This window comes from Chrysochloris asiatica, unplaced genomic scaffold (assembly GCF_000296735.1).
Source record: "Chrysochloris asiatica unplaced genomic scaffold, ChrAsi1.0 scaffold00076, whole genome shotgun sequence".
Taxonomy (NCBI): Eukaryota; Metazoa; Chordata; class Mammalia; order Afrosoricida; family Chrysochloridae; genus Chrysochloris; species Chrysochloris asiatica.
In genome coordinates this window covers 9,832,922-9,857,158 of record NW_006408594.1, presented here as the reverse complement: position 1 = coordinate 9,857,158, position 24,237 = coordinate 9,832,922, and the positions used below count along the sequence as shown (strand labels likewise).

The window sequence follows — 24,237 nt, the reverse complement described above, 5'->3', positions numbered from 1 at the left end:
GTACTGGATGGGATGCAATTCCAATGGGCTAGTTGACAGCTGTGAAGCTGAACATCCGAGCCATGTTCATTAGGTCTCTTCAGCTTTACACCGATGAGTACAACCACATAGAACCCATTGCTCTTCTACTGAAATACAATTTGAATAGGTTACTACCTGTCATTCAAATGGTTAATGTTTTTGCCTGCTCATTAAAGGGTTGACGGTTCAAGTATGCCCAGAAGTACCTCGGAAGAAAGACTCTGGTAATCTATTTACTGTTAAAAAACAAAAACAACAACAACAAAAAAAACAGTGTAGACATTGAAAACCCTATGTAGCATAGTTTTATTCTAACACACGGGGTCTCCAGAAGTTGGAATCAAACAACTATGAATTGCATGCTCATGCTATTTTTTCTTAATGTCCAGGCAATTAAAAACTTTTCCTAGTTTAGAGGTTTACTCAATGCTCCATCCCTCAAAAACACACACCTGGGAGATGATGTCTACATGTCTACATGCCATGATGGTTAGACATAAAAACACCAAAGCCAATCAAACTTGTAGCCGTCACATTGGTTCCAACCCAGTGTGACCCTATGGGGACAGAATTGAACTGCCCCATAGAGTATCCAAGGCTGGAAATCTTTACAGAAGCAGACTGCTACAGCTTTTTCCCATGGAACAACTGGTAAGTTCAAACCACTGACCTTTCAGACAATAGCCAAGCACTTAACCACTGTCCCACCAGAGTTCCTTGGAAACACAACTAATGCCAGTGAAGACGTAAGGTGCTGAAACTCTGAAATCAAATTCAGCTCTACTCATTCTCCCGGCGTGACCCTGAGCCATGATTGAACCTCTTGCTCTCATTTCATCATCTGCAAAATGGGAATAATAACAGTATCCACCTCATGAAAATGTATGAAGATAGGTGTTGTTGTTAAGAGCAGTCAAGTCGGCTCTAACACACAGAGACACCATGTGCAGCAAAGCAAAACACTGCCTGGTCCTAGGCCATCCTCACAATCGCTGTTATGTCAGAGCCCATTGCTGCTGCCACTGTATCAATCTATCTCCTTGTGAGGGCTTCCTCTTTTTCACTGACCCTCCACTTCACCAAGGAAGATGTCCTTCCTCAGGGACCGGTCCCTCCTGACAACATATCCAAAGCACGAGAGATGAAAGTCTCACCGTGCTCACTTCTAAGGAACATTCTAGCTGTACTTCTTCCAAGACAGATTTCTTTGTTCTTCTAACAGTTCACGGTACTTTCAATATTCTTCTCCATGGATTCTTCTAAGGTCCGACTTACTACCTGAGAACTCTGAACACAGGGGAGCATTTAGCTTGTGCAGAGTAACCAAACGGTTGTTGACTCAACCCTAATTCGCGGAGACCCCAAGTACGACAGCACGAAATACTGCCCAGTACCGCTCCATCTTCATTGTCTGTTACAGATCACATGGCTGTGACAGAAGGGTTTTCACTGGCTGATATTCAGAAGCAAATCGCCAGTCCTTTCTTCTCTGCAGGCTGCTCAGCATCACGGCAACACACAAACCTCCGCAGACAGACAGGTGGGTAGCTTAGGTATGGGTTGCACTGGCCGGGAAGGAACCCAAGTCTCCTACAGAGAAGGCGAGAATTCTACCACAGAACTACCACCACCCGAAACAGCCACATTGTCATTGTTGTTGTTGTATACTATTGAGGTGGTTCTGACTCACAGTGACCCTGTATAGGGTTTCTGAGAGTGGCCGGTGGTTTTGAACTGCAGACTTTACGGTTAGCAGTCCAGTGCTTATTGTACAGTGCCTCATCAGAGCTAAAGAGCTACATGTTGTTTTTATTGTTAAGTGTCACTGAGTTGGTTCTGACCCACAGCAACCCTCTAATGGGTTTCACAGTTGCGTGTGATGAATCTGAAACACCAATCTTGCGGTTCAAACCCACCTTCCGTTCAAGTGCTTATCCTAAAGCACCACACCAGGAATCCAAAAGCAACAATGTTGTTATTGTTAAGTGGTGTCTAATTGGTTCTGACCCACAGTGACCCTGTAGAAGGGTTTCCAAGGAGCAGCCGGTGGGTTTGAACTGCTGACATTGTGGTTCAAACTGACCTTGAGGTTGAGTGCGTATCCTACAAGCGCCACACCAGGACTCGATAAGAGCTCCATTGCTGTTGTGGTTAAGTGCTGCTGAGTCAGTTCTGACTCACAGCAACCTTGTAGAGGGTTTCTGAGGAGCGGTTGGTAAGCTTGAAGTACTGACCGTGCAGTCCAGCGCATTAACCCACAGCACCACACCAAAAGCTACATTGTTGTTGTTATGTGCTGTGGAGTTGGTTCTGACTCATAGCAACCCTGTACAGGGTTTCTGAGGCTGTAAATCTTTACAGGAGCGGAAAGCCTCATCTTTCTCCCATGGAACAGCTGGTAGTTTTGAACTGCTGACCCTGAGGGTAGCAGACCGATTCGTAACCACTATGCTACCAGAGCACCTTAAAAGCTCCATTAGTACTTGTTAAAAGTTCTGTACCAAAGAGGTACTCTTTGGATAGTCACACCAGAGCTGTATGGTGGGCTGGTGAACAAGTCAGAGCTCTAAGAGGTACAGGGATTCGTCACAAGTCTGTTAACAAAAATTCCAAGGTCAGAACCAAGACCCACATCAGTCTGTCTGTTTTATTCAAAGTCCTAGGCTCCCTTCATAGTCTAGAAGTGGTCTTATATAAAATATATAATCCAAATAAGCAATAAGACACTTAGAGGCAGATCCTGGTCATACATAGGCTGTTTGCTCCATCATGCATTTCAGGGGCACAGGTGAAATAAAAAGCTAGAACCTTCTTCATATGCAAAGTAAGGGAAATCACCCAGCTGCTTCCTGCAAACAGGGAGATAGGAGTGCAAGAATAAGTAGATCAATGCTAGCAAACACATATTAAAATTTTACAAGCGGGTCCACCTCCTTGTGCAAGGGAGTAAACGCTTAGCTGCTAAACAAATTGTAATTTTTTCTCTGCTCACTTAGAGTACTGATTCTCTCTAGTGCAGCTAGTTTTCCAGTTTATTTGCAATTGAGATTAGAATTACAGACTTTCCCCCAATTTGTGGTGCTGTGGGTAAAGCACTGGGCTGCAAGGTTGTTTTGAACTGCAAGGTTGCAGGTTCAAGCTCACTAGCCACTCCTTGAAAACCCTAAACAGGGTCGCTATGAGTCGGAACCGAATCCACAGTACTTAACAACAACAACACTCCTTCTATCCAAGGGTCACAGATACGCATGTCACTGGTTTCTGCTAGGTACAATGCACTTCCTTCATTTTGCTGGGATCTGCCATCAAGTCTCATGGAAGCAGCAGTCAAGAAATCAAATGACATATTGCATTATGCAGATTTGCCGCACAAGAGAGAGCTCTTTAAAGTGTTGAAGAACAAATATATCAGTTTAAGTACTAAGGTGCGCCCTACCCAAACCATGGTATTTTTAAGAACCTCATATGCATGTAAAAGTTGGACAACAAAGAAAGAAGACTATAGAAGGAATGATGCACTGGAATCCTGGTGTTGGAGAATATTAAAAGTATCACTGATTGTCAAAAGAACAAACAAATTTGTGTTGGAAGAAGTACAGCCAGAATGCTCCTTAGAAGCCAGGAGGGTGAGAAATCATGTCTCACACTCAGACATTATCCAGAGGGATTAGTCCCTGGAGAAGGACATCATGTATGGTAAAGTGGAGGGTCAGGGAAAAAGAGGAAGACCCCCCCCCCCCAATGAGATGGGATGGCACAGTGGAAGCAGCAACGGGCTTCAATGTGGCAATGATTGTGAGGGTTGGCACAGGATCAGATTGTGTTTTGTTTTGTTGTGCATAGGGTCACTGTGAGTCAGTAGCAAGTCAACGACATGTAGCAAGAACAAAAATATACTATTATGTAAAAAGGAGCTCTGGTGGCATAGTGGTTATGAATAGGGCTGTGAACTGCAAGGTCAGCAGTTCGAAACTACCAGCTGTTCCATGGGAGAAAGATGAGGTTTTCTGCTCTTGTAAAGATTTATAGCCTTGGAAACCATGTACATGGTTGCTATGAGTCAGAGCCGACTCCATGGCACATAACCAACCAACCAAACAAAACACTGTACAGGGTCACTATGAGTCGGAACCGACTCCACAGCACACTACCACCACCCCTACTAGGTAAAAAGGTGGAGGGTTGGAGAAAAAGAGGAAGACCCCCAGAGAGATGGATTAGCAAAGTGGCAGCATCAATACACTCAAGCATGGTAACAATTGTGAGGTTAGCCCAGAACCGGGCAGTGTTTTGTTCTGTCGTGCATAGGGTCACTATGAGTTAGTACTGACTTGATGGCATCTAACAACAACAAAAACTAGGTAAAATCCTCACCACTGGACCAATCAATAGCATCATGATAAATGGAGAAATATAGAAGTTGTCAAAGACTTCATTTTGCTTGAATCCACTACCAACACGCATGAAAGCAGAAGTCGAGAAATACATGATGTATTGCATTAGGCAAATCTCCTGCCCAAGATCTCGATAAAGTGTTCAAGAGCAAAGATATGTAGTTTGAAGAATAAAGTGCATCTGACACAAATCAGAGAATTTTCAATAGCTTAATATGCATATGAAAGTTGGACAATGAATAAGGAAGACCTTAGAAGAATGGCTGCATCTGAGTTATGGTGTTGGAGTTGTTGTTGTTGTTAAGTGCCGTCGAGTCGGTTCCGACCCATAGCCACCCTGTGCAGGGTTTCCGAGGGTGTAAATCTTTACGGGAGTAGAAAGCCTCATCTTTCTCCCGCGGAGCGGCTGGTAGTTTCGAACCGCTGACCTTAAGGTTCGCAGCCCGATTCGTAACCACTACGCTACCAGGGTGTTGGAGAGGAACACTAAAAGTACCATGGACCTGCTAGAAGAACAAATCTGTGTTGTAAAGTACAGCCTGAAAGTTCCTTAGAAGCCAGATGGTGAGACTTCGTCTCTCATACTTCAGACATATTACCAGGAGGGACCAGTCCCTTGAGAAATATATCATGGTAAGGAAAGTGAAGGATCAGCGATAAAGAGAAAGACCCCCAATGAGATGGACTGGCACAGTGGCAGCAGCAATGGGCTCAAGCATTAACTATGATTGTGAGGTGGGCACAGGACTGGGCAGTGTTTCATTTTGTTGTGCATAAGGTCACTATGGGTAGGAACCGACACCAGAGTCCCTAACAACAGCAGCAAATCTTCACTCACACAGACATTGTCAATAATATTCCCCAAGTAAATCATTCATTTTTAGTTCTGAATGCTTCTAAATGTGATGATTCAAAATCTATGTCCTGGGAAAATAAAACTAGGGTCACCTCCACTTCTAGCAGTCCAACACAACAGGTAAACACTCCACTCTCGGGTCTTGTCTACCAGACTTTCATACCTCCATCTTTAGCTCATGTAGGTATCTATTTGTAGGTGTGTTGAGAATTCACATGACACAGACATTTTTGACCACTACCTGTCTGTCAGTTTGTCATACTGCAGTGACCTGCATATTGCTACGATGCTGGGATCACACCACCTATACTTCAAATATCAACAGAATCACCCATGGTGAACGATTCTCCAGACTAATACAGACTAGGAAAAAAGGGTTGGCGATCTACTGTGAGAAGTAGTCAATGAAAACTCTGTGGATCTGAAGAGAATATTAGAAGATGAACTGCTAGGTTGGGACTTGAACACATAAACAATTGTGAAGAAGGGTTGGGTCAGGAAACGCTTCAATCTGCTGTTATACATGGGCTATAGCCTAGTGGTTACAAATCGGGCTGCTAACCTTAGAGTCAGCAGTTCAAAACTACCAGCTGTTCCATGGGAGATAGATGAAGTGTTCTGCTCCCGTAAAGATTCATAGCCTCGGAAACCCTGTGCAGGGTCACTATGAGTTGGAACCGATTCCATGGTATTTAACAATAGCACCACCATGAGTTGAAGTTGATTCCACAGCAAATAAAAACATCAACTTTTTCACTGTTCTTTACTTTGTTGTTGGTGGTGTTTTGAGTGAAGGTTTCACAGAGCAGCGTATCCAGCTTACATTTAACAAATCAAAATACACACTGCTTCATCTCTGTGGTTAGTCTCCTCCAAGCAACTGCTCTTCCACGTTCTCCTGTGATCCCTACGTCCATTCTACTCTGCTTCCTAACCCTTCTCAGCTTTGTCCTTAGGTAAATGTTGCCCTTTAGGTCTCGAATAATTGACCATTCCATGATGAGCATACCTTACTAGTGTTGTTGTTTCACCTTTATACCTATCCACTGCCTGGCCAAAAACTGGGCCACGAGAGTAAGGCTCCTTCCAGATCTGAAGGGTCACTGAGAGCCAGGGTCTCAGGTTTCTCCAGCCTCTTTCTTACTAGCAAGCCTTTTCTTCTTTTGTTGTTGTTTTTTGTGTTCTACATTGGCTCCTACTCTATTCTCTATTCGCAGCCTTCTAATGTGATCCCTTTTAGTGCAATTGGTCCTGGTAGCTGGACACCATCTAGTTCTTCTCATCTCAGGGTCATGGAAACTGATGTTCATGTGTTCCATTAGTCCACTAGACTAACTGATTCCAAGTATCGTCAATTTCCATCACTCCTGAATTGTTGTTGTTGTTGTTAAGTGCCGTCGAGTCGATTCCGACTCATAGCGACCCTGTACAGCGTTTCTGAGGCTGTAAATCTTTACAGGAGCAGAAAGCCTCATCTTTTTCCCGTGGAACAGCTGGTAGTTTCGAACTACTGACCTTGCGGTTCACAGCCTGATTTGTAACCACTATGATTACACCTCCACAATTCAAGGGACTGAGTAAACGTTGTACTTATTTTATCTCTTAAGCACGGGTTCACGTTAAACACACACTGTGAAATGTATGGGACTGACTATAAAAGGATGTTCTGTTACGATTATTGCTTTTAAATACTATAGAAATTTTATGACTGCAAGTTATACTTCATAAAAGTTTTTCCCATAGTTAGGATTTAGTCCCGAAAGTTCTCATCCAACAGCAAGGTCTTTGGCACCATGCTCTGAAATTCCTTCCCAAAATTTGACAGCGAGTTTTCGAGCTGTCATCGGTGTAGAAGTGTGGTCCTTATCAACATCTTTTAAAATCCAGAGGGGCCACTGTCACTCAATGTGCTGCAGAAATAAAACAGATTTGATAGAGCAAAGCAAGACTTCAATGAAAATTTGCTGAAAATCTTGTCTGGAAAATAAATCTAATTACTGTCATTAACAGTGGAAGCCAAAAGAAGTAACCTGCACCATTATGATTATATTATTATTTAACAATAGGAAGGGACTTCATTTGTCAAAGCATTTTATCATCATGTCTTAGTTAATCCTCATAAACTGCTTTGGGAGGCAATGGAGCTATTTATAGCTAGACTTTCTGAACAACAACAACAAAAAAGCCTTTCAAATGTCCTTTTGTCTTGCTATCTCCACTCATTATCACCAACATTTCAATTCACAGACTCATTCTCATCTGGAAAATTTCAGGGGTGGGAGGGCTTCAGAGGTCATTTGGTCCAAGTTAGCCAAGAAGATCAAGCAGCAGCCGGTGTAGGGTGCAGAATTTCATAACACACACTAGGAATCGGCTTTCTTCTCAAATCCCCAAGCTCGCGTGGCAGCCTGGCATGTCATCAGCAGCTGATAATAACTAGTGCTATTTTTACACTCACCATCTTTGCGCAGCACTGCCATTGTAGGAGAGAAAGTTTATGCTCAACAGACTCCTTATAATTTCCACAACGACAGCAGGTTTGATGTGCAGCTCAAGCAACAGAAATAATATTTACACCGGGCACCACCACCAAGAGTTTTTATGACCTGAAAACTTGCCACTGAAAACCAGAATAATTGAATTTCTGTAGTCATGCAAATACCTGTTTCTAAACAGTGAGCTTTCTGTTTGTATTAGGGTGGGACCCAAGCTCTCTAAGGGAGACAAGGAAAACATACATAAAAGGCTGAGAACCACTCATCAATTCAGTGCCTTACCGGCAAAATCCCTGGTTCCAAGCAGCACAGAGAACCAGAAGAACCACAAAGAGCCTCTCCAACTACCCAGAAGCTCTGCCATTGTAAGAAGGGTACATCCAGACCTACTGTCACATGAGGTGGGGTCAGATCCCCAGGTCCCTCACTTCCCCTCGGATGTACCCTAAGGGAACTCACAAAGCCAACTGGGTAGAACTGTGGGCACAAACCCACAGCAGCCATCACTAAGTGCAGTTGCGATGTATTTATTGGTTTGTTTCTCATCCGCCTACTGCCTCCTGCTCAAGAGGGCAGTGAATTTGATGTTTTACAAGCGCATCAGATAAGGAAGCTCAGCCAAGGAGCCACCTGGTTCTTTCATTGATGCGAATGCTAATGGCAGAACTAGCACAACCAGGAGACTGTAATCAGCATCAGTGTGCTCATGCAGTTAGGCATGCAGAAACTGTGGAAATGACACAAGCTTTTTTTTTTTTTAAACTATATTTGCACCACTATGAAAACAAAGCAAAATATGCCACTCAGGTGAGTTCAGTCAAAATCATGGAACTCATAAATAAAATGGTGTTTTAGACCAAATTAAGTGTTGGGGTGAAATGACACATAGCAAAATCTAACTGGCGTCGGGACTTAGTTAAGTCTAAAGAGTGAAAATGTCCTGTGGGAAATCATTCATCTCTATGAAACTGGACTCAACCTGGACTGGACATTTTGGTTAACTGGGTGACTAAGTTACTTTCAGGCTATTTATTGAAGGCATCATCCAGATTCACTTTTTACACAAATAAGCATATGTTGGGTGCATAATACATGTCAGGTACTTTGGTGTGATCTGGGGGTAAAGACGAGCATGATCCGTGCCCCTAAACCAAAGCCATGCCAAACCCACAGCCCTCATGTCAAATCTGACTCATAGCGCCCCTATAGGACACAACAGAACAGCTGCATAGGGTTTCTGAGGCTGGAAATCTTCATGTGAACAGACAGCCTCATCCTTCTCCCACAGAGTAGCTGGTGGCTTTGTACCACTGACCTTGTAGTTAGCAGTGAAATGCTTAACCCACTGTACCACAAACATGTCTACTAAGGGAGACACAACAACTACAATGGACAAACACAATACGAGAATGAAGCCAACTGCCATCATGTCTGACTCCTTGTGTTTCAGAGTAGAACTGTCCTCCACTGCATTTCAATGACTGTGGTGATCCTTTGATTTCCAGGTCTTTCTTCCGAGATTCCTCTGGAATCTTTCCATTAGTAGTTGGGTACTTAACTGTTTGCCCCACCAGAGCCGCCACATAAGTGCAACAGAATGTAATATACGGAAGAGATGGATGTATACGCTATGGTGGGCTAGCTGAAGAGAACCCCAAGCAGACTGAGCTTCTCATTAACAATGGCACTTAGGCTGAGTTTGAGAATGCAGGGAGAGGCGAGAAGAGGGGAGCTGTGGGCAGACAGAGCACCACAATGATGATGATGATGGTCAAGGCCAGATGCACCATGGGAAGGGTGGGAGCTCTGGCAGCTCAGTGGGGTTGGAGCATGAAGATCACAGCAGCAAGAGAGGAGCCTTAGTAATGAGATGCCAGTCACTTCCCTAGATAAGGAGAAACCACTGAGAGATACAGAGGGTTTGTTGACCTGGCAATGAAGAGGATGGAGCTGAAGAGGACGAGCAGGTGAGGCAGGAAGGCCACGTACAGGTAAGAGTGCATGGAGATGGAGAGAAGGAATGGAAATGAAAACCATCTCAGAGGGAGCACAGCAGGGCACTGATGACAGAAGGGGACTGAGAGACTCGGGGACCAAAGAGATCCATCTGCCATTTCTGCTTATGCCATGAAACAGTTTGGCTTCAGGTGTAGAATTTTACATGCTGTTAAGTTGAACTTTGACAGCTATGGCGACTGTTCGAGTTTCTGAGAACCGTTGAGACCCTGGCTTGGTCATCCAGTCCATTTCTATCCTGTTGGCTACAGTTGCAGACAAGCCAGGACTGTGGCTTCAGTTCTGGACATTCAGTCTAGATAACAATCAAAACAGTGAGGAGACCAAAGATGAGGCCCAGGGGAGAGTAGGAACACTTGTCAGGAGGTCAACTTGGCAAGGAAAATTACTTGAGGGAGGGGTTGGAACTTCGAAGTGGAAGAGGAAATCCATCCTTTGTATGAAGTGTTTTCAGGGCTGTCCACTGCGCCATTTCTACCTGCAGGCTGGACAATATTCATGTAACATAAAGCAGAACTTGTAATGGTTAGGACTGCTCAGAATGCATAGGCCACACTGGGAGACAGCGGTCTAGTGATGGCTGGGCAGGGGGAGCCAAATAGGCCATACAAGCATCCAACAGGAGGTGTCCTGGAAGGTCCTGTTAGGCTAGAGAGCTGCAATCTGAAACACTGCAAGACAGCACCCAACCTCTGCTGTTCAACAGTAATGTGATAATCTCCCCGAAGGCTTCAGACCCAAATTACATTTTCATGGTAGCTTAAATGACGGATGAGAAATCTGGCTCTTGTTTAATCCATCCCTCAAGAATAAACATAGGCAATCAGCCCCATACACCCGCCCGCATGGTACAAAGGTCGCGCTTACCTATGGAACAAGACAGACTTGACCAAGGTGACCACATCGCGGCTGGCATTATACCCGGCACAGACAATGGCAACATGGATCGTCTGCAAGAGAGCAAAGGAAGGAGCAGTTAGGCGGGCAGAAGACGGCTTTCCTTCCGTTTCATCTCTCACCCAAAAGAAAAATCATCCTTCTCTCTTGTTGGCACCATTAGAAAACAAAGGGCACCATCTGCAGCTGTGGAAAATAACTCGCGACAGTTTTATTAAGGCCTTTTTAATCGGTTTATGGAGCGATCATCATTTGAAAACCATTAAGGCTCTTTTCAATTACATTTTTGGGACGAGAGAAATGATGATTGGCTCAAAGAGGCCAACACTTCATCCCTTGCCCCCAAGCTGGGAGACAGTGACAACTGGTAACAAGAAAGAACAAAGAAATACGTCCGGAACGAACATCTGACTGACAATCAGGGCTCTCACACTGAGAAGTTACAGGGGAGAGTTTGCGAAAAGATGTTTTAGATTAGGTTCGATCTGATCACAGGGCAAAGGTCAAATGAACACCTCTGGGTCCCATATGGGAAATCATTGAAAGACTTGTACACTGTCAGGATCACAGGGTGCCTTAGAGGGCATCTCAGTCATGTGGTCAAGAGCCTGCGCTCTTCACATGAATCTTGGCTCTGTCATTTAATGCAGAGTGACCCTGGGGAGGGAGGGGTGTCGCAGCGTCAGCTGCAATATAAGCGCCATGTCACATGTCTTGCATGATGATTGATTGCATGAAGGAAGTGGGGAAGCTAGTGGTGAGAATGAAGACAATACTCTGCATTCTGCGATTCCACCTATAGCAAAACATGTCCCTGACAGCAGTTTCCCAAACGGGGTGCCTTGGTGTGCCGTAAATGAATTCTAAGTGGCAAAGGTACTCCTCAACTCAAGCTTTCAGAGCTGCCAGGCACAAAGGGGCACAATTACCTTTCAGTGTGGGTATAAAAGGAATCTTGGTGTGGCACTGCAGGTTAATGCCCCTGAACTGCAAGGTCTGCAGTTCAAACCCACCAGCCGCTCCTCGGAAACCCTATATAGGGTCACTATGAGTTGGAACCAACTTGACGGCACTTAACAACAACAAAATGCACATAAAACCTTCTCATAGGATGGGTGGTGCTAGACTACTGACCTGACCTGACATGGTCCTGAAGGCTGGCAGTTGGAATCCACTCATTAGCCATGGAAGAGAGACCTGGCAACTTGCTTTCATACAGAATCAGAACAGAATCCGCTACTGCTGTGTGGATTCCGACCCTTAGTAGGACAGAGCGGAACCACTCCGTAGGGTTTCCAAGGCTGTAAATCTTGGTGGGAACAGACTACCACCAAAGCTTTCCCCTGTGACGTGGCTGGTGGGTTTGAACCTAAAAGATTACAATCAACCCTATGGACAGTTCTACTCTGAAACATGCGGTTGCCATGAGGTGGAATCGACTCAATGACAACAGGTTTGTTTTTTATAAAAACATGGCTGTGACTTGACAGAGACCAGAAGGACCACTGTAGGAAATCTTGTAGAGAAATCAATGCTCAAAATATTATTTCAGCATTAGAGATTAGGAAACTGAGGGATTCAAACTTTGGAACAGAGGTTCTTAACCCTGGCTGCACATCAAAATACCCAAGATACTTTAAACACACACCCATGCCTGCACCACTTGAGAACAATTAACTCACAATATCTAAGGGAATCCCTGGAATAGATAAGCATTTGACTACTAACCAAAAAGACTCGTGGGTGGAACCCACCCAGAGGCAAGTCGGAAAGGTGCATCTGAAAGACCACAGCCTAAAAATTCTTGTGAGAATGTTTCGCAGTTGTTCTGAACACACAGGGTCGCCGTGGATCAGAACCAACTTGATAGAAATCACCACCAACAATAAAAGGAACTCTAAAGAGGGAACACCTTTTACCCCTCCTCCCCACCACCCATGGAACAATGCCTGGTGGTATCTAGAAGAGTCTGATCATCTGTACTGGCATCAGCTGGTTGTACCGTAGTGATGCTGGAAGCTACGCCACTGGTATTTTTAAGTATCTGCAGGGTCACCCATGGTGGATAGGTTTCAGCTGAGCTTCCAGACTTAGACAAACTAGGAAGATGGAGAGGTGGATTACTTCTGAATGTTAGTCACTGAAAACCTTATGAGCAACATTATATCACTGTTAGATATAGTGCTGGACAATGAGTCCCTTAGGTTGGAAGGCACTGAAAATATGACTGGGGAAGAGTTGCCTCATTACAGTGGAATTCACCATGATGACGTGAATGGAGTAAAGCTTTCATGACCTTCTATTTGCTAGTGGGGCACGACTAAAAATGCAGTGTGCAAATGCCTGGAGTGAGAAAACCAAAAGGGAGGAACACACGCAGCATTTCTCAAACAGAAAAAACGAAAGTTAAAAAAAAAATCAAACCTAAACTTGCAACATTGAAGGATTCTATGGGCACAATGGTGAATGATGCAGAAAGCATCAAAAGAAGATGGAAGGAATACACAGAGTCACTGTATCTAAAGGAAAAGCTCAGTGTTCAACCATGCAAGAAATGGTATATGATAAAGAACTGAAGGTAAAATTGAAGGAAGAAGTCCAAGCTGTAATGAAGACACTGATGAAAAATAAGGCTCCAGGAATTGACAGAATACAAATTGAAATGTTTCAACAAACAGATGTAGCACTGGAGATGGTCACTCATCTATGCCAAGAAACTTGAAAGACAGTTACCTGGTTAACCAACTGGAAGACATCCATATTTGTTGCCATTCCAAAAAGATATGACTCAATGGAATGCAGAAATCATCAGGCAATATCATTAATATCACATGCAAGTAAAATTTGGCTGATGATAATTTAAACACAGTTACAACAATACAGCAACAGGGAACTGCCAGAGGCTCAAGCAGGATCCAGAAGAGGATGTAGAATGAGGATTATCAGATGGATCTTGGCTGAAAGCAGAGGAATCGTGTGCTATTTTTTTGTTGTTGTTTAATGTTTTATTGTGAATTATGTGATAGTTTCCATGGAAGAACATTAGTTTTATATTCATCCTATTGTATAATCTTTTATTGCCATGGTTACAATCCCCTCCATGCATCATCACCCAAGCAAAGGGTATACACTACAAGCCTGCTCCCTAGTCATCAGCACACAGCCCCTCTCCCTCTCTGGTCTAGAGTCTCCAGCTGCTCCATCTCTCCACGTCATCGTCTCTGCCTCCATCTCAGGCATCACTGCTTCTCTGGGTAGGGTCCTGCTCTCTGCTCATCTCCCTTGATGGTCTCAGGGACCTCCACTCCTAGACTGAAAAGTTAATCACTCCCCTCCTTGTTACAAAATGTCTAGACATGTGCTTTTTTGAAGACATAAAAAGACTTTTGACTGTGCAAGTCATGACAAGCTATGAATAACATTGCGAAAAATGGGTATTCCAGAACACTTAATTGTGCTCAGGAGGAACCTGTACATAGACCAAAAGGCAGTTATTCAAACAGAACAAGGGGATACTAAAGGGTTTTAAATCAGGAAAGATGTGTGCCAGGGTTGTATCCTTTGACCACACTCATTCAATTGTTGGGAGCAGCTGAGTTAAAGGTGTCTGACTTAGGGGTAGTTTAACCGAAGGATTGCAACTGAACAGTTGTGGTCCAGAAACTTGGGCTGCTTCCAAGTCAAAGTCCACACCTCAGGAACTTGCAGGGCTTCTCAGGGGACAGAGAACGTGCAAGGTCTGCCCTTGTATTTAGCTATGTCCTTCAGCTCAGCCTGCACAACATTCTAGCTGCCCTAATCCGTGTTCCAACTAGCTGCTACAAGTTACAGTTTTTCTGATAAAGTTTCGCTTACTACTTGCCTCTTCAGTACAAAAGGTGTTCTTGTACTCCTTATCCTCCCTCAAACACCTCCCCTTGAACTGTGTATAAAATAAACTCACTGCCTTGGTCTGTGTTGCTGTAGCTCCATCAGAGAGCTGCATCCCAACTGGTCCCAACTATTCTATTTTCAAATGTGTCTTGTGTTTTTCTTTTATTTCTCATCTCCCATCACCCCTACTTGGGTTTAATCTCACCGTGTGGGTCATGGAGAAAAGCCAATTGTCAGACGTGACAGTTCGCTCCAGCAGTAGTTGGCCACAGCATTCAATCTATATGCTGAGCTAATAAAATGAGAAGATGGATTATATGGAAAAGAACCTGGCATCAGGATTGGAGGATGACTCATGAGCAAACTGCGATATTCAAAAGAAACAATCTTGCTTGCTAGAAGCAGAGGACTTAAAATACTCAGCAACAACTAGGGTGGTGAGGGCTACTGATTTCTATGGGACAGAGATTAGGGTTGTTTCTAAACATCCTAGAGTGCACAAGACACCCCTCAATCCCCCATCCCCCAAAAGACATTTTTTATCATCAGTGGAGGTAGGGGAAGGGAGTGTTACAAACTACTGGCTTCTATCGGAAAGAGGCGAAGGTTGCTTCTAAATGTCATATAGGGCACAAGACAACTCCCTACCCACAGAAAAGAACTGTTGTTGTTGTTAGGTGCTGTGAAGTTGTTGGTACAACAGAATGAAACACTGCCCAGTCCTGGGTCAATCTCACAATTGTTGCTACGTTTAAGCCCATCGATGCTGCCACTGTGCCAATCCATCTCATTGAGGGTCTTCCTCTTTTTCTCCAACTCTCCACTTAACAAACATGATATCCTTCTCCAGCGACTGGTCCCTCCTGACAATTTGTCCAAAGTATGGGAGATGAAGTTTGGCCATCCTGGCCTCAAAGGAGCACTCTGGCTGCACTTTTCCCAACACAGATCTGTTGGTTCTTTTGGCAGCCCATAGCACTTTCAATATTTTCCTCCAACACCTTAACTCAAAAGCATCAATTCTTCTACATTCTTCCTTATTCACCGTCCAGCTTTTGCATGCATAAGAGGTTATTGAAAATACCATGGCTTGGGTCAGGAGCACCTTAGTCCTCAAAGTGACATCTTTGCTCTTCAACACTGTAAAAAGGTCTTGTGCAGCAGACTTGCATAATGCTGCATGTCACTTGATTTCTTGACTGCTGCTTCCATGAGTGTTGATGGTGGATCCAAGCAAATCTTGACAACATCCATCTTTTCTCCATTTATATGGATGTTGTTTATTGGTCCAACTGTGACCAAAGAATTGTCAAGTGTGACATTGTTGAGAAAGTTTGTTGTTAGAAAGAAAAAACGGTGTCAAAAGAAGGGACTGAGGAGAAAGATGCAGTATCCCTGCCTCCTGGATTTTGACACCACCCTTTCTCAGTCTCATTTAGACACATTTTAATTTCTCCACCTGTTTGACTAATGTCTCCAGAAGACTCAGGATGAAAGCTGGTAACACGCATGCAACTGCCACTGCTTCAATCACAAAGAAAACGAGTAGGAAACTGCTGCACACGTGACGCGCAGCCAGGAATGGTACCAGGATGGGAAAAACACGCTGAATCAGGCTCTTCTGAGCCACAAATATGTAAACGTGCAGCCCTGCAGTTAATAAACTTTGTCTTGGCTTCAGGGTCCAGGGACTGTTTGAAATGGGCCCATTACACGAAAGTGCAAGGGCGCAGATTCTCAAGCGTTTTACATAATTTTCCAATCTCTTTTAGCTTCATCCAATACACCTGCCACCATGAATAAATTAATCATCTGGCGCGCTCTCAGCAGGGCTCTGCTACCCGAGGAAAGCAGAGAATTGGAGTGAAGTGAATGTATTTGTCGAGTCTGGGGTCATCCAAAGTTCTGTGGGTACAAAAGTAAAGGGCGGGAACATGGTAGGGTAAGAATGGGGGAGAAGGGACTACAGCCCATAGTTCCTCAATAGAGCAAAGTCACAAAAATGGTTTTGTCAAATAACTAGATTTTGAGAGTATGATGTCCATATTTTCAGGTTTCTCGGTAGGGTGAATTAAAGATGGCGTGTGGTCCCACTGAAAGGTGGGGTCTGATGATCAAATGCTGCAACCTCTGACCTAAGCTTTTTTCTCTACAGTTTGCAATTATAGAGGTAAATACATGCCTGTCTGTGGGACAATATCTGGATGGAGGATGGAGTCATGTCTCATTTTCTCCTCAGTGTCTAGCCTTGTCCAACCTGCTCTGAGCAGCAGAGGTTGACTTTTCTAGGCAGAATTGACTGGGCTCTTATCCCTCTCATTTCTGGCTGAGTTGGGTCACCAGAAAGCATCTAGAGGAGACTAGAGGGCAGTAGGAGAGAGAGAGGGACAGGGTATCTCTGACACGCCCAGTTCTTGCTGACTTCCATCCATCTATCGCTCCTTCAGGTTCAAAGGTTGCACTGACTCCCCTGGCTGGTTCCCCTTAACCATGCCATGCCTTTGACCCACTATTGAAGACTTTTCACCCCAGCCTGGTCTGAAGACCTTTCTTCAGCATGCCTTTTGTCCTGAGGGCTGGGAAAACAGTAGAACGCTTGTAGGGATTCATAGAGAAACTACTGATAGCAACTCCTTAACAGGGAGGAGAGACCCAGTGCAAAACACTTGGGAATTTAGGCATTTCAATTATACACAACAAACATTATACTTAGGATTATACACTTACTCTTCATTTATTGACTGTCTGGGTATAGAATATTTCACATTTACAACAACAATAAAAAAATTTACTATTCAATTATTTTGCACATAAATGGCAAATGTTTGGCAGTAATGAATGCTGAGATACAAGGTGAGAGCAATGCTGACGGTGACGGTTAAGGTGATGCCAGGACTCATCAGTTTGGCCGTGACATGATGATGTAATATGGCAATCATTTAATGATGTCGTTATCCATTCTGTAATCTGATGTGGTTTATTCCCCACTTTTGCGTAACACTGATTTTCACATAACAACCTGCTCTTCAGAATCTAACCAGGTCGCTAAGTGAGGAGTGGGTGTGTTTCTGGTATACATCATCTGTCATTTATAATATATATATGTATTTGTCTATTTTAAAATTATATACAACAATTTGTTTATAATCTGATTATATTTATTATGTGCACAGATCTCAACTCCACTAAATCTGGGGGAAGTGATAATGGAAAAGCTTGATAGCATCAGTCAGAAAAAGGCCAGGCAGGGGCTGACTTTAGAACAGACCAGCAATAGCTAACAATACAAGTTTAACATTGAAGTTGTCAAGGACTTCATTCTTCTTGGATCAACTATCAACACTCATGGAAGCAGCAGTCAAGAGATCAAATGACGTGTTGCATTAGGCAAATCTGCTGCAAAAGACCTTTTTAAAGTGTTGAAGAGCAAAGATGTCAGCACTAAGGTGCGCCTGACCCAAGCCATGGTATTTTCAATAGCCTCATATGCATGCGAAAGCTGGACAGTGAATAAGGAAGACCATAGAAGAACTGATGCTTTTGAGTTATGATGTTGGAGGAGAATATTGAAAGTGCCACGGGCTGCCAAAAGAACCAACAGATCTGTGTTGGAAGAAGTACAGCCAGAGTGCTCCTTAGAGGCCAAGATGGCCAAATTTCGTCTCTCATACTTCGGACATATTGTCAGGAGGGACTAGTCTCTGGAGAAGGATATCATGTTTGGTAAGGTGGAGGGTCAGAGAAAAAGAGGAAGATCCCAGTGAGATGGATTGGCCAAGTGGCAGCATCAATGGACTCAAGTGTGGCAATAATAGTGAGGCTGGCCCAGGATTGGGCAGTGTTTCCTTCTGCTGTGCATAGGGTCGCTATGAGTCGGTACCGACTCAATGGCACCTAACAACAACAAGAAGATGAAGCTGAAAAAAATTAAAACAAGTCCACAAGTACAACCTTAAGTATATCCTACCTAAATTCAGAGACCATTTCAAGAAAAGATTTGATGCATTCAAGACTAATGACTGAAGATCAGAGAAGTTATGGAATGCCATCAAGGATACCACATATGAAGAAAGCAAAAGGTATTTTAAAAGTCAGGAAAGAAAGAAAAGACCAAAATGGATGTCAGAAGAGACTTTGAAACTTGGTATTGAATGAAGAAGAGCTAAAGTCAATGGAAGAAATGGAAGCAGCAATCAAGGACTCAAATGATTTCTACTACATCTTATAAATCGGCTGCAAAAGACCCTTTTACAATGTCAAGAAGGAAAGGCATCACTTTGAGAACTAACGTGCCTTTGACCCACACTATGGCATTTTCAATCACCTCATATGTGTAGAAAAAGAATACAGAAGACCAGAAAAGAATTGATGCATTTGGATCAGGTGTTGGTGAATCTGAGTAGACCACAGACTACCAGGAATCCTGGTGTGGTGCTGTATGTAGGATAAGCACTCAACTTCAAGGTCAGTTTGAACTATAAAGTCAGTTCCTCGGAAACCCTACACAAGGTCGCTGTGAGTTGGTACTGACTGGGCAGCACTTAACAACACTACCAGGTGAAAAAAACAAATGTATCTTGAAAGAAGTACAACCAGAATGTTCCTTAGAAGTGAGGATGGATAGACATTGTGTTGGGTCCTTTGAATATGTTGTCAGGAGGGGAAAACCATCGTGCTTAGAAGAATAGAAGGCCCGTGAAAAAGAGGAGGTTTGATTAACACAGTGGCAGTACTGATGGGCTTAAATACAGCAATAACTCTGAGGAAGGTGCAGGACCAGGCCCTATTTCACTGGGTGGTACATCAGGTTGCTGTGAGTTGGAACCAACGTGACAACACCTAACCACAACATGAACAGCCGATGCATTTGTAATGTTGGTTATACGTTTTTAAGAAGCTTTATAAAGTTCTCAACATTGTGGAGCACGGTGCTGTTTCTAGGGGATTGAGAAAACTGTTTCAGCTTTCTGCACCCTGCCTGTATGCCTTACCAGGGTGCTCAGCACACCTTGTGTGCATGTCTCCCAAACGTACCTAAAGTTAAAGGTACGGATAGCAGTGGGGGGTTGTTTCTGTAGTCACTGGGCCAACTGAGTTGCCTTTATGTTTAGGATTGGTAGGAAATGATTCTGACAGGAGGATTTTTGAAGTTTCTACTGTGCCGGCTTTGTGCTCGGCTCGGAGGAAATTAAGGTTCTCTGGAGTCAAGTGAAGGGATAGAAAGATAGCTAAGTGGACCATCCTGCTGGAAAGTAAGCAGAGCTTCTAAGATGGCAAGCTGGGTGTTCCTGCCAGCATCCCCTTGGCGGAGAGGGTGCAGGGATTGGCTGTGAGGAGGCCAGGGCTCTTCAGTGACTGGACCGAGCAACTGTCAGTCATGACACTGAGAGCCAACTCAGATTTGCAACTTCCCTTGCCAGCAGCAGCACCTGGAAAAGCAAGTCCTCTGTGTTCTGCTGACATATATGGACATTTTCCATCAGTCCCTTTCTCATATATGGAAGCAGGGGGAAAAGGAGCCTTGTCCACAAAGAAAATGAGACCCAAACTAAGAGACAGCAGACAAGTAGGGACCACCCTGGCAGAAGTCATCGACACCCCTCCAGCCCGACTTCTCCCAGCAGCCCCATGCATATTGGCCTAGAAGACTTGGAGCTCCTTTGGGGCTCTCCACCTGGGTGCAACTTAGTTACAGCATCTCCTACTAGGGCAGCTGTGGGAGTGAGGAGGGGAAGCCAACTTACACACAGGCATGTGACGTTCCATGAAAAGACAAGCTCAGCCCAGGTTCTGGATGGTAGCTGCAAACTAGTGTACTACAGGGAGGTCAGGCCGCCCAGAAAACAGATGTTGTGATGGTGGTTCACAGCTGGGACCCCAGGAGACAGCAAGGAGTGAGGGCCAGAGGAAGCGGAGGCATAGTGCGAAAAGCTCTAGATAAGACCTGAACTTCTGCCCATTATTTACATCCCTGAGCCTCACTGTTCTCATCCATAAAATGGCGATAAAAATAGACAACCTACAAGGCTGTTGTAAACATTATACACGCGAAGACAAGACAGTACATTTAATAATAAGCTGAGGCTTATGAATGTTTGGAATCCCTGGTGAGACAGTTGGCGCCCTTGCCTGCTAACCAAAAGGTTCCTGTCCACCTAGAGGTGCCTCCGAAAAAAGGCCTGGTGATCTACCTCTAACAAATCAGCCAATGAAAACCCTCCGGAGCACACGTGGGGCCACCTTGAGTCACAGTTAACTTGACAGCAACTGTTGAGCTTTGTTTTGATAAGCAGCAATGAGAGTTGCTTATCATCTCGCTACTTGAACTTCCTCATCCATAGAGGAGTAAGTACCTCTAACAAGTGGCTCTGAAATTGGGCCGGCGTGGCCAGCAGGGCTTGGTAACACAGGCTGCTGGGTCTCACTCCCAGGAGAGTGACCTGCATCCAGGTGATGCTGACACTGCATGTCCAGGGAGTACACCAAGAGAACCACTGGCCTGTAGAAGGCACGGAGAAGATGACTGTCTATAGTGAAGACTCAGCATGTCAGCCGTCATTTGTTTTGAGAGCGTATGAGGGGTGTTCTAGAGATTTAAAGAACGTATCTCCAATACCTCTCAAGCAGAGAGCACCACTCCCCGCCACTTGTCTAACACGAGTAAAATGCGGCCTCCATCCTTGCAGCTTCCATCACAAGCCTCTTGAAATTGACAAATCTTCCAGGAGTTGCAGAACAAATAGGCCAAGAAGAGAAATGGCATGGGATGCAGGCTGCTCTTATGCAAATACATAAGGCATCCCTGGAAATCAGAAATGCTGGGTGTTGGCCCCAGATCTGCCTCTGGACGAACCTTGCTAGTTTCCTGCTCTGCTGAGTCTTGTTGGGCAAACCCCTAACCTTTCTGACCTTCAGTGACTACCCCCTTTGAACTGAGGGGCTTAGATTCTTTTTAGGCAGAGTTTCTCTACTATTCAGAATTCCCTCAAGGTGGAAAACTTCAAGATGAAGAAACCTGACTGATGCTGCACAGCTCAGTTAGCCAGTGGCAAAGTAAAGGGTTAAATTTGGTGTCATGCTGTTAAACCCACAATACCCTGCTCCAATAAAATGCATTGTTGTTGTCATTGTTAAATACTATCAAGTTGGTTCTGACTCATAGCGATTCTGTATAGGGTTTCCAAGGAGTGGCTAGTGGGTTTGAACTGCTGACCTTCCAGTCCAGAGCTTATCCTACAGTGCCACGTCAGGACTCCAATAAAGCAAATGTTGGCTGTGTGCCGTGGAGTCGGTTCCGACCCATAGCGACCCTGTACAGTTTCTGAGGCTGTAAATCTTTACAGGAGCAGAATACCTCATCTTTCTCCCGCTGGTAGTTTTGAACTGCTGACCTTGCGGTTCGCAGCCCAATTCATAACCGCTGTGCTACCAGAGCTCCTTAATAAAGCAAATACATAACTGTTAAAACATGTTCGGTATGTACCATCTACAAGCATCTCACACACCTCCAGGGCAGCTTTCATGTCTCAAGGAACCACTCATGCAATTCTGACTATTTGCTCTAAATACTGAACCACTGACCCCAAAGACAAAATTATTTCAACCCTGCAGAAAACAGCAGTGGATACTCACTGACTGCATTACAAACCTTGTGGGGTCTGGCAAGTGATAGAGGGCCATTACAGGGGTGCGGGGCTTGCTGTGAGGGCAGGAAGGGCCATAGCTCCAGGAGGTGGTTCAAGTACCTCCTCCCCATTTAGGGCCCCCTACAGGCAAGAGGACTAACCAAGCTACAATCTGCATATTCTTGCCTTCCTTTTACAATTGGTGTTCTTGTGTTAAGAGGCGCACAGCAACCATGGAATTGGAAACACAAACTAAGATATACTAAGGGGCCAGAGTAAGTTTGGGATGGGTCAGTGAAAGGAGTTGAACTGGTACAGGTGGGCCCAAGTTTGGAGCAGGTGAGCCGTCTGAAACAGCCTTTCAAAAAGGTCAATCCTGATTTGTCACGCTGCCCTGAACAAAAAGTCTGCAAGTCTAAGTCAAACATAATCAATCATTCAGCGAATGCTGACTGGGTACTTACTAGGCGCCAGACTCAGTTGTAGGAGCTAGGGCTACGATAGTCTGATAGTGAGCAAAAGACGCCAAATCTGAGTCCAGAGGGACCCAACATTCTAGTTGGAGGACAAAGACAAAGACAATGAACAGAGACAAACCAAAAAGAAAAGAAAAGAAAAAAAAAAGGATTCACTGCCATTGAGTTGATTTCAACTCACAATGAGTGACCCAGTAGACCAGGGGTGGGGAATGTCCTGCCCATGGACCATATGCTGTTGTTGCTGTTAAGTGGTGTTGAGTGAGTCCAGATTCATAGTAACCCTATATGTAGTTTCCAAGGAGTGGCTGGTAAGTTGGAAACACCGACCATGTGGTTTAAACCAATCTTGAGGTTGAGTGCTTATTCTACGGCACCATACCAAAATTCCTACAGGGTGTTAAGGCACCAGAATTCATTCAGTCTGGCCCTGCCAAAGCAACCACAGTTCCAGCCATGACACCGCTGTTGTTGTTGTTGTTGTTACATGCCGTGAAGTTGGTTCCAACTCATAGTAACCTTGTACAGGGTTTCCGAGGCTGTAAATATTTACGGGAGCAGAAAGCCTCATCTTTCTCCTGTGAAATAGCTTGCAGTCTTGAACTGCTGACCCTGAGGTTAGTAGCCTAATTCATAACCACTATGCTACCAGAGCTCAGGGGTGAGTTAATCAGTTAATGAAATGTATGACCAAATATGTTGTTGTTGTTGTTAGGTGCCATTGAGTTGGTACTGACTCATAGCGACCCTATGCAAAGCAGAACTAAACACTGCCTGATCCTGGGCCAGCTTCACTGCTATTGCCACACTTGAGTCCATCAATGCAGCCACTTGGCCAATCCATCTCTCTGGGGGTCTTCCTCTTTTTCTCTGACTCTCTACCTTACCAAACATGACATCCTTCTCCAGCGACTGGTCCCTCCTGACAATATGTCCAAAGTATGAGAGACGAAGTTTGGCCATCTTGGCCTCGAATGAGCACTCTGGCTGCACTTCTTCCAAAACGGATCTATTAGTACTTTTGGCAGATGATACAACCTTGCTTGCTGAAAGTGAAGAGGACTTAAAACACTCACTGATGAAGATCACACAGCACAGCCTTCGGTATGGATTACGTCTCAGTGTAAAGAAAACAAAAATCCTCACCACTGGACCAATAAACAACATTGTTATCAATGACCAAATATAGCAGGCTAGTTTTTAAGTTAATAATTGTGTATGTCCCACAAATGATGTTATAAATTTTGGCTGAAAAAGAGTTTCACCAACCCTGCACTATTGGGTTTCTGAGGCTGTAAATCTGTGCAGGAGTAGAAAGCTTCCTCTTTTTCCATCAGGGTGTTGAGGGGTTTGAATTGTTGACCTTACAGTTAGAAGTTCAGTGCTTATCCTACAGCACTACCAGGGTTCCTTACGGTAGTGTTGTGCTGTGGAATTGGTTCCAACTCATAGCATCCTTGCATAGTGTTTTGGAGGCTATAAGTCTTTACGGGAGCAGAAAGCCTCATCTTTCTCCCACAGAACTACTGGTAGTTTCAAACTGCTGACTGTAAGATTAGCAGCCTGACTCATAAACACTATGTT

At 44.4% G+C, this 24,237-nt stretch overlaps 1 protein-coding gene across 2 annotated transcripts in view; it reads right to left on the bottom strand.

The window, feature by feature from the left end:
* Positions 1–24,237, bottom strand: part of LARGE (like-glycosyltransferase) — a 573,542-nt gene that overhangs the window by 392,749 nt on the left and 156,556 nt on the right. For both annotated transcript variants that reach the window (XM_006865236.1, XM_006865235.1), the window contains exon 3: positions 10,650–10,732. In XM_006865236.1, the coding sequence (XP_006865298.1) occupies positions 10,650–10,732 (83 nt within the window). The remainder of the gene's footprint in view (positions 1–10,649; positions 10,733–24,237) is intronic.